The sequence below is a fragment of the Typopeltis vanoorti genome, chromosome 10, assembly GCF_054136105.1.
Source record: "Typopeltis vanoorti isolate ZY-2024b chromosome 10, IOZ_Tvanoo_1.0, whole genome shotgun sequence".
NCBI lineage: Eukaryota > Metazoa > Arthropoda > Arachnida > Uropygi > Thelyphonidae > Typopeltis > Typopeltis vanoorti.
Genome location: NC_143558.1, coordinates 89,664,157 through 89,676,213, shown reverse-complemented (window position 1 = coordinate 89,676,213; position 12,057 = coordinate 89,664,157). Strand labels below are relative to the sequence as shown.

General features: G+C 37.3%; 1 protein-coding gene across 3 annotated transcripts in view; it reads right to left on the bottom strand.

The window, feature by feature from the left end:
- Nucleotides 1-12,057, bottom strand: part of gkt (tyrosyl-DNA phosphodiesterase glaikit) — a 380,387-nt gene that overhangs the window by 342,276 nt on the left and 26,054 nt on the right. For all 3 annotated transcript variants that reach the window (XM_090399355.1, XM_090399357.1, XM_090399356.1), the window contains exon 2: nt 9,935-10,432. In XM_090399355.1, coding sequence (XP_090255481.1) covers nt 9,935-10,325 — 391 coding nt within the window. In that variant the 5' untranslated portion in view covers nt 10,326-10,432. The remainder of the gene's footprint in view (nt 1-9,934; nt 10,433-12,057) is intronic.

The following is a 12,057-nucleotide window of genomic DNA, read 5'->3' as shown; positions in this document are numbered from 1 at the left end:
ATGAAGAAGGGTCCAAACTTTTAAATGAAGAGAAGTGTGTGTTAATACATGTAACTTACGGAAAAATATAATTAATTATAAATATGTCAAATTTATCCCGAACACCCTGTATATATGTTCGGCATAAAACACTTTGAGTTTCTATATTCAGCTACGAAATAATGTTGGATTCAATATCCACTTAAGTTGTATAATAAATACAGATTTTTGTTATATATCTCTGATTTCTAAACTATTTGTTGTGAAGTGAAAATATGATCTTGACCCTCTCTATTTGGTCTGAACACAGCTTGTGTTTCTTCAAGTTTCTCTTCCACAATTTTTCTCAGTCTCTTTTCAAGTGTGCTTGCATAAATCTTACTTGGAACACTGGGTAGAGAAATTCCTTTGTAATTCTCATACGAGAGTGGTCTGAAAAGTTCTCGACCTAACGATGAAAAAAATGAATTTATAATTTCAAAGTTATTTTTATTTTTCAACATAATCTCCCTTAAGATTAATACATTTAGTCCGGTGATGCTCCAGAGCTATTATCCCATCCATGTAGTGGTTCTCAGTAAGATCTGAAAAATATCCCTCTACAGTTGCAATCACCTCTTGATTCGAAAAAAAACCTGACCAGCGAGGAAGAGTTTTAGTTTTGGGAAGAGATAGAAGTCAGAGGGAGATAAATCTGGAGAATAGGGTGGATATTCTAACAATTCATAGTGCAGAGCTCTTAATTTTCCCATTGCCAAAACACCTTTATAGGCAGGTGCATTGTCCTGATGAAAGATGATTTTTTTCTTCTGCAAATCGGGTCTTTTCTCACGAATTTTTTCGTCTAGTCTGGTTAAAAGATTGGAATAGTATTCCCCAGTTATTGTTTTACCTTTTTCAAGATAATTAATAAACAAAATGCCTTTAGCATCCCAAAACACCGATGCCATGACCTTTCCTGCTGATGGAACTGACTTTGTCTTCTTTGGTGCTGAAAACAACCGGCTTCTATCCACTGTTTTGACTGCTGTTTGGATTCTGGTGTGTAATAGTGAATCCAAGTCTCATCCATAGTAATAAATTGATGCACAAAATCAGTTTTATTCTTGTCCAAGCATTGTTTAGAGATTTTCATGAGAGTGCGTTTTTGATCTGCTGTGAGCAAGCGTGGCACCCATTTTGCACAAAGCTTTATCATATGCAATTCTTCATGCAAAATATATCCTACATGTTCTTTTGAAATGCCTATAGTCTCAGCAATTTCACACACTTTGACTCGCCGGTCATCCAATACCATATCGTGCACTTGATCAATGATTTCTGGTGGTGTCACACATTTTGGATGTCCTTCATGTGGTTCATCTTCAAGGCTGGTATGGCGATGTTTAAACTCGGCAGCCCATTTCTTAATTGTCGAAAACAAAGGAGAAGAGTGCCCATAAACTTTTATGAACTTCGAATGAATTTCTTTTGGCGTTAAACCTTCTTTTATAAAGAATTTTATAATCGCTTGATACTCAATTTTACCCATTTCAAGGGATACAGACAACATTTTTGCTTCAGACAGCTGTATAAAACAAACTACTTGATAGAATGACTTGCAATTTCACATGGATGCTTATGACAGATGTACCAACTTAGAAAAAAAAAATCTTGCCAATAGTGTTGTCATTTAAAGCAGAGGCCGAGAACTGTTCAGACCACCCTCATATTTTTTTTTTTTTTAAATAGATGATAACTACGAGAGCTCCACTGCATTCATCTGGAATTTGATCCGACAAAAACCTTCTAAATTATATAATATAGGCACTGGAAAACTTCTATGCCTCCATTTTTCATCTTTATTGGTTGAATATCATCTACTCTGAATACCTTTTCACATTTCAAGTTTTTGATGGCTTTTTCTACCTGAAGTACTGATATGTACTTCTGTTTGCATTCCTTTTGAAAATTTTCATGAAAATGTTTCTATCACTGATTGTTACATTTAACAATCTTTCAAAATAATTATTCCAGACACCTAGGATATCCTTATCGTCTTTATTCTTTTAAGCCTTCAAAACATTTTGGCACCTTCCTGATATTTATCTGCTATATATATGTTACTGAAATCTTCCCATGACTCTTGGTTATGAACTTTTACACGCAGCTTAGCTCTCTTACCATTTTCTCTGTATTTTTAGAGCATCTGCTGACTTATTTGCTAGGAAGTTTGTGTACCATTTCTTCTTTTCCAGGACTACTTCTTTAATTTCTTGTGTCCACCATGTGTTATTATTTTTCTATCCTTGCAGAGAACTTCACCACATTCCTCCCTGAGCTGAATCAATCAATGTATTCTTCAGTGTTTCCCACTGAGTCTCCAAGGTTTGGTTCTTATTTTAGAGCTGTTTTGTTTGTCTTTTTTTTTTTTAAAATAATGTTTATATAGTTGATCTACAGTTTACCTGTAAAAGCTGCTCAACTTTAATTCCTTTTAAAACTTACTTACATACTGTTCTTTTCGATCCTACTAAATTTCCAAGTCTTATATCCAGCCATTCTGCTTATTCCTGTAATTAATCCATAAGTGCTTGAGTGTTGAATGGAGGAGAATAAATAAATAAATAAATAAATATATATATATATATATATATATATATATATATATATAATTCCAATAAAGTGTTTTCTCAACGCTTACAGACACTGCACTGCATAACATCTTCTATACTTTGACAAGACAGTGACTTGAAACAGAGAGGAAACAGTGGTACATTGCTACATATTTTTAGAGAATGTGAAATGTTACTAACAGGCCTTCACATGGTTGTTCAATGAGTCTCTTTGAAACAGAAAGGGTTTCAAAAAGAGTGCCCCTGATATGTCACGGTTAAGGAATTAGGAGATCAGTTACAGAGGATAGCACTAACAGGCATAGGATTATCTCTAAGGGATAGTATGAGTTTGCAAAAGGAAGGTTTTGCTTAAGCGACCTGACTTCACTTTAGGAATGAATATGCAGAATACAGGAGGTCTGTTTCAGACCTTGCAAAAGCACTGGATTGACTATCACAATGCAGTAACATACAAGTTTAGGAAGATGGGGATGGATAACAGATTAGAGAAATCAATAAGAGATTGGCTGTCTGGAAGATACCAGTAGTAAATCATGTGTGGTGGGGAGAGGACTAATCCTCCAGAAAAGTAAGTGTACCAATAGGATTGATACACTGCTTGGAAAGAAGCCAACAGACATCCCCCATGGCATGGTGCATTTTGCCATTTAAAAGTCATGTGTTGGTAGCTGGTATAAATTGGAGGAATATGATGCTCCCAAGTCAGCACAACTATGTCCAGGTGAAATGGCTGTGAGAAGGGAACTGAAGGAGTTTGATAAAGACATTGTAATAGGATGCCATACTGCAGGCCTATCTTCAGCAACTTGTTGACAAACTGCGCCATTCCAGGTCAACATCAGTGATACCATACCATACTGAGATGGAAGCGCACAGAATCAACTGCAAGTGCTACTCACAGTGGATGACTCAGTACATTAGTCGAATGTGACCGTAAGGGTACTATGAAGGATAATATGTAAAAACTGCTATTCATTGGCCAACATTTTGAATGAAAAGTATCCAGGTATCGACTGGAACACAATCTGCTTCAGAGCCAAGGCTCACAACATGGGTTTCTATGGTAGGACCCCAATATGCAAGCTCCACATTACCCAAATGAAGCATTTTCAGTGTGTAAAGAGTGTGTACAGTGGGACATGGAAGCTTGGAAGGCTGAGTTATGGAACAACGAATCATGCTACACCCTCTACCAAGCAGATGGACAGGTGTGGGTGTAGCAAATGCCCAGTGAACATCTCTTACTATAGTGTGTAACCCCAACTATGAAATTCAGAATAAGGTATGGTCCTGTTTTTTCTGCTTTGGCCTTGGACCTCTGTTTGTGGTGCCACAAACAATGAACTCCGAGAAGTATCTGTACATTCCAGACAATGCAATGCTTCCTACTTTGTGGTGTTTCTATGGAACTGACCACTGTCTCTTTCAGCAAGACAATGCACTGTGTCATAAGACTGCTGCTGTAACTGTGATTTGTGGATATGAATGTCACCACACTTGATTGGCCTCCACAGACCCCTGATCTCAACCCTATTGAACATCTGTGGGATGAACTGGGTGTCAGGTGAGGTCAAGGGATGTTTTCCCCACAACACTCCAGGAAGAACAGTCTGAAATGCCCATTGAGCGCTATCATATGCTTGTGGAAAGTATGTCCCATAGGATTGCTGCAATCATCACAGCAAAGGGAGGTCCTACATCTTAATAAGGTGGGTGCCTTCACTGTTTGTTTCTCACACTATGGTGTCCATTGACTTCTTTCTAAGCGTTGTATTCCTGAGTTATTACTCCTTTCAGATTATTTCATAATGTTATTTCAGGTGATCTGACATGGAATTATCTGTTTGTCAATGATGCAAAGTTGTTGAAAGGTATGTTATTATTATTATCATTATTATTGGTCCCTCCACAGAGTCAACAGACTCATCATGGGAGGTCCATTCAACTGACAATATATTTAGCATACCGAATCTTAAAATTCTTAACACTCCTTGCATTAACAACATATTCTGGTAATGCATTCCATTCACTGATGATTCTCCATTTACATGGAGAATTGTCAGTGAATGGTCACACCCTTCTTCACCACACTCTTACATAACTTCCAGGGATGGCCTCTGGTTTTTCCCCTCTCTCCTTCTCTTTTTATAATCCCATCTGGATTAATCTTGCTAACTTAAATGTCTCTACGATATCACATCTTTTCCTCCTATCCACCAACTCTGCAATCCACATTTCTTCAACCTCTCACTCACTTTCCATAGCCAGCATTCCAAAGTGCCAATATTGTCTTAGTCTGTCTCTGGACCTTCTCTAATGTTTCCACATTACACTGAAAATCAGGTGACTAGAATATGGAATGGTCCTGATATCAAATCCATCAGAAAAATTTAAAAATTGCTTAGAGAAATAAGTGAGTTGCTGTCTCAGTAAATGCAAAATTTCACACTTTGCAGTGTAGAAATGTAGAGGATGTACCATGATATGTACTATAATGGTGAAGGTGTGTCTCCAAAGACAGGTTCAAATTAGGATTTGGAAGTAATATTTAGGTCATCAGTAGAGAATGGAAGTTTGGAAGACATTGTACAAGCATTACAAAGGCAACACAAAGCATTAATCAATTATACTGCACTAAATTACTGTGAACAAACCTGGTCACCTGGGTTCAAACCCATCTAGGAAACAAACCATTATCATGACTTTTCAATTGAAGGTGAGTTATTTGGCCTCATATGGAAGTGGCAGGGTTTTTCTTCCCAGAAATTCTCATTTTTCATTTTACAAAATTCAACTGGATAAGGTCTCAGTTCAATTCTCATTTTGATGAGAGGAATCTTTATATGGGCTTTTTCAAATGAAAGTGAGTTAAGCCCATCTCATACAGAGCTGGGCTAACTCACTTTCAGAGATAGCAGGGTTTTCCCTCTTGTGAACTCAGGTTTTTTATCCTGTGTATAGACAAATCAGTCATCGAAACACACACAATTCACAGACAAAAAATACTGTTGTTGGTGATGATGGGCAATAGATGATATTGATGGTAATTGTGTGTAGTGGGAGAATTAAGCAGTGGTGGGGGGGATAGTGAGATGTGTGTAATGGAGTGGAGTCAAGTGCCCTCCCCAGTGAGTCCTTAGACTCGTTGGAGATGTCGATAATAATAAACATGCATACCAGCCAGAAAAACACATGGAAGTGGATACATTAAACACTATGCATATAGAATTAAATATCCTGTTAGAGCAATAATCACGTTTCAAAGAAGCAAAATTACTTGGTGATGATAGGCCACCGAGCTTAACATGAAATGGGAAACTGGAATGGGATGGCTGCCCACTGTGATGAGAACATTCTGAAGAGGATCCAAATATGAGTAACTAAAGCAATGTCAGGATTCAAGAATATTAGGTATGGAAACAGGTTCACGAAACAAAGTGCAGATCTGGAAAGATGATTGGTTGGTGGTGGATTGGTTTATTGGTGCAAGAACAGCAAAGGTCATACTGTCCCATAGCAAAGGTCATAGCAATACACAAGGTTAAAGGTTACAGCAGTACATAAATGGTCAAAGATATACTAGTAACTAATATGTAAAAAAAAAAGAAATTAAACAATGCAGTATCTACATATAAACAAAATTACAGTCAAATGTGTTTGTACTGATTAATTCTTTGTAGAAAGTTAAAAACATCATGCAATCTGTTTAAGTCTGATAACATCTGCCTGAGTGTATATGGCTTGGCTAGATATGTAAAAATTTCATTCCTCTCCTCTCTTTCTACATTGACTAGAATACCAATGCTTAATTTCAGACTTAATGTCATATAATTTGTTTGTCAATGCTTTCTGCCATTGAGCAATTAGCTTTGATCAAACTGTTTGTAGTCTGTATATGGTACTGAAAAACAGTACACGGAGAAAGTATGAGCTGATCTAACAGTTGTATCTGCAGCCTCATTTCCCTTAATCCCAATGTGGTTAGGAATCTAGTGCAATTCAATATAAAAATTAAGGGTTTTCATTCTGTACAACAGGTGTAACACCTCACAGAGCATTGGATGTGGATTATAGTTAGGAGAGGAGATAGCCCGTAAAGAGCTCAATGAGTCTGTATAAATTACACACTTCTGGTAGCAATTTTCTTTTACATGCACAAATGCAAGCTGAATGGCATGCAACTGTCCTGTATAATTACAGCAATCAGGTGGGATCCGGCTGGAGATAGTAATATCAGGAAAAAAACACAGTCAAGACAGGTATCAGTTCTTGTGCCATCAGTATAGATGGACAAGAAATCAGAGTGGGCTGTGCTGGGTGCATGAAATAATTGCAGGTAGACAGATGATGGAGCAATCTGTAGTTGACAAAATGAGAGGTTGCAGGATGGAGTGCAAAACCTGTCATGGAGGGATGCCATTATGTTTGGTGTAGACAATGTTATCAACATTCATGCCAACAGAATGGTCTCTTTAACATGCATACCAAAAGGAAATATGGCAGTCTGAGTGTGTGTGATATTGAGCTTCCCAATGCAGAGAAAAGAGACTAGTCCATGTAGGATGATCTGGAAGAGATTTTATCTTTAGGACGTAATTAAGAGACAGCTGTTTTCAATTAAGTGATAGAACTGGTTCATTTGCTTCAACATAAAGACATTGAGTAGGTGATGTGTGAAAGGTACCAGTAGCTATCTGTATACCCTGATGATGGATATGGGTCCCATCCATCATCCATATACCCTGATGATGGATAGGATGTGATAGTTGGATCCCATCCATATATCCTGATAATGGATGGAATCCAACCATCACAAGTTATTATAGAAACATAGACTTCAGATCTACAATCCAGCTTTGAACATAAATATGCACGATAAAGACAAAATTCAGTAGAGGATGGAGTGTGAAGGAGATTCGATGCTCTCTTACACTTTTTTCTTAGTTGATAAATGTATGCAAGGAATGTACGTTGTCTGTCGAAGATGAGTCCCAAGAACTTGGCTTCTGTTGCTACTGGAATAACAGTACATCCCATTCTAATCTGATTGAGGAGTGCATTTTCATCAGAAGTGTACACAGACACTTTTTCTGTTGAAAACCTGAACCGTTATTACAGGCCCATAGAGAAACATGATCAAATGCTTGCTGAAGTTGTCTTTCAATTACCCTCGTTATGAGAGTGACAATAAATTGTAAAATCATCAACATGTAGAGAGCATTGTCCACAGTGGGAGGAAGCTGTTCAGTGATTGAGTTAACTCTGATAACAATGTGTCACACTTATGAGAGAGCCTTGGGAAACACCCTATTCTTGACAATATGGCCAAGATAGTGTATACTTCCCACTCTGACTTGGAAAGTTTTCCCAGAGAGAAAGTTTTAAATAAATACAGGACATTGTTTAACTTTAGACCATTTGGTTCATTTAGAAACTGTCCATGCGGTTAGCCTAGTGGCTATGCTTTCGCAACCATATGCCTGGGTCTTGGGCATGGACAGCAGGGTTCCCCCCCCCCTGCTGTCCACGTGGGATTTTTCATCCTGCAAGTAGACAGGCTACAGTCATAGGAGACAGTACTTAATCCCTCATTAGGAGGGCTCAACCAGTCCTAAGGGGTGGTCAAGGAACGAGGGAAACCTCCACATGAATAAATAAATAAATTTAGAAACTTGTATAAGAGATGCATTTCTGAAGCAAGAACATCTGGTTTCAGTTGTCTTTGACATGGAGAAGCTTTTTAACATAGCCTGGAGATATGGCATATTATAGAGGTCTTTTAATATGCCATATCTCCAGACCGTGTCATATGCTTTTTCATGTCAAAGAAAACCAAAACCAGATGTTCTTGCTTCAGAAATGCATCTCTTATACAAGTTTCTAAATGAGCCAAATGGTCTAAAGTTGAATGATGTCTACAAAAGCTACATTGTGAATCCAAGACTGTTTTTGACTCTGATGTCTCACATAATGTGCTTTGGAATGAGAATGCTTGAAAGCTATTAAGTTTGATATGGTGGAGTATCTATGAAATATACCCCATGCTCTGTTTTGATCTTTTTTTAGCTGTCTGGCATTCTGGGTTCCGCTAAGGCTTTGGATATAGTGGAAATCGAGATGGTGTTCTTGGAATGGAGGCTGTTGCTGCCTGTACAATGCAGTCTGTTATATACTTTACTGCTTCATTGATAGGTGATCTCCAAGAAAGCTTTAAAAAAATATGTATTTTTCATCAGTACACATCCATCAAAGTCAAACTATGAATGAGTATGGTAGTATCAGCATTAAATTTTGCAAGATGGAAAAAAGTGTTCCAGTCAGCCTGGTCCATTTACCATGGCATCTGTGTAAGGGGGGGGGGGGGGGACATGCTTCCTGAGAAGACGTTGTGCAAAGAACATATATGGAAAGTGATCTTGGACGTCCCGTGTGACCAGTAGAAGAATGGAAGGGGAGCAAATTGTAACATCAATTGCAGAATATGAGTGGGTAGGAATATGGAAGAAAGTGTTGAGTTTATTATTCAAAAGGGAGAGGTCATTATTGTCAAGGATTCTTTCAATGATTCGACCTCATCTATTTGTGTTGGCACTAACCCCACAGAATATTGTGACCGTTGAAGTCACCCATAACAAACAGGGGTTCACCCAGTTGCAAGATAAGGTTATCAAGATCAGTTTCATTTAACTCGGTACTTGGTGGTAAATAAATTGAACATACTATAAAAAGAAATCCCATGAATATGCAAACCGCCATTGCTTCCAGAGCAGTATTAAGTTGGACATGATGAAAAGGAGTATGACTCATTTAAATTATACATATTTTTGGTTGTAAAATGTTAAAAAATATAAGACTTATTGATAAACTGACCATAGATTTTTAATTCGTACATATGTTCATACAATATTGCCTACCAGTTTCGCTATTAACTGACTAGTTTTTCAAGGCTTGCACAGCACAAAAAAATGATAAATGTAAAAAATGCTTAAGAATACAAAAAACGTTAGTACCTGTTAAGTAGCTAAGGTAACACATTCGCATGAGATATCTGTATGAATTGTGACTTTCTACAAAGTATCATGAACACGTGTTACATGCAAATGCGTAATATGATTATTCACATACTGTAGTTCTGTTGAACTGAGAGAATTAATTAGATTTTTCCAAGTATTGTTCATTATGGGCCCCTCGATTTCTGTTTAGGTTGCTGCCTGTATGTAGCACTACTGCTGCTGCCTGTACAAAGTCGGGGGTTTGGGCGCCGTAGGTGCAACCCCCCCAGTGTGTGTGTGTGTATATATATATATATAAAAGACTGCAATATAAAAAAAAATTACCTGTTGCATGATAAAACTCCTTTATATGATCTTCATTTTTTCTGTAACAGTGCTGACCATATTTGCAGGGTGGTCTATGATCAGTCTGCTGGCCACTTTGTGAGTCCTCATCTGACAAGTGATCATTTTCTAAAATTTTTCTTTTTCTAGATTTACCACTATACTTTTCAGGAAAACAATCCAGTTCTGCAATTTTATGGATGTTTTCATCAGAGCTACAATCAGAATCACTACTGGATAATTCATGAAGTTTTAATGAATGGCGTCGAAGTTTTGATAAACATTTCTTGGTTTCTTTCAATGCTAATTGTGAATTTTTATGATCCATACCATCTAAGATTTCTTTCATATCATCAGAATCCAGAGTTCTATCAGAATCATTAGCATTCATTTTAAAAGGAAAAAAAGTTACCTCAAAATTATAATTTCACACAGCGAGAAATATGAATGCTGAAGAGAGTACCTGTTTTATTCCTATTAATTGTCATCTGAAAGAAACTGGGGGAGAGAAAAAAGCATACGGTTAGCATTCAATTATAAATAATTAATCTTACAATGTAGATTATTATAGCTGATAGGATATTTTTAACAAACATCTTATTAAATTTTATACTGGTGTAAGTAACAACAGCTGGGAATTGGAACAATCTCACATTTTTTTTTGTATACTATAAACAACAAATTACACAATAACCACAGTAATTAACTTTAATGAAATGAAAATACAGATATTTCATACTGAAAACAATCGTCATCAGTGTGCAGAAACAAGCAAATCAAAGAAACGGGAATACAAGGTACATACAACAATCGGTTTACCAATTAAAAATGATTGCCTTATTATTATTATTCAGGCCTCCATGGAGGCCAAGGACTCATCACAGGAGGCCCTTCCTAGGAAATGCAAAGTCTATCAAGACTCATCGTGGGAAGTCCCTCCTAGGAAACACACAGTCTATCATACCACTCCTTAAACTCATTGTCCGTTCTCACTCTTACCACTCTATCAGGCAATGTATTCCATGGTTCAACCACCCTCCATGCAAAGAAACCACTCCTCACCCTCTTGCTCACAGTTTCCTTTAGTAACTTCCAGTGATGGCCCCTTGTCATGACTCCTTCCCAACCAAGCGAAAGAACTCCCCAGTGTCAACCCTGTAACCACCTCTCAACAGTTTAAAAGTCTCAATCATATCACCTCTCCTTCTTCTATCCACCAAACTCTGCAGGCCACATTCCCTCAGCCGATTCTCATAACTATCATTGTACAGTCCTGAAACCATCTTTGCTATCTGCCTTTGTACCCTTTCCACAGTTAATTTATCCCCTTCAAATCCTGGGGACCAAATCTGAGAACAATAGTCTAAGTGTGGTCTGATCAGGGTCTTATATAACGGAATGATGCTTTGCACTAGAAATTAATATATTAATAAATAATATTTTCTCAGGGGCTCACATTGGTGAGTACGGGCATTGCAAACCCGAGATACCCAAGCTAGACCTGATTTTACTCTGTACAATATGATATACACTTGGTATATCATATCTGGAGACTGGTCTTCTACTCTTCTTTCTCTCTACTCTCTCTTACTTCTTACTCCTTCCCCCCCAGTGCTATTAGAGAAATTCGAGGGCGAGGGAGTGACTCTTTCCTCTCAAACTGTAGTTTCCACTATCTACTAAAAAAAAAAAGGCAAGCCTAGTTGTCTTAAGGTGTCAGCCCCACCACTAGGATACCTATTGTCATGCTAGTCACTTGACATAGGGATACACATATTACTTTCAAGTCTCAACGAAATTCAAACCGGACAGAAAACATGGGAAACGACTGCAAACTGGAAAAGGTTAAGAAACTTTGGAAAAAGAAAAACGTGGTGAAATATGCTACATGGAACATTAGAAGCATAGCACATAAAGAAGAATTAGATAAAATTTTAAATGATAACAGTCAAAATTTAACAGTTGTTGGAGTGTATGCCCTTGAAGAAGGAAAAGAAGAAGAAAATGATTACTTTTACAGAGTTACAAGGAATAAATGAAAAATTAAATAAAACAGACCATATAATTATAGCTGGAGATCTTAATGCCAGAATAGGAATAAAAAAAAATTAACAATAATATAC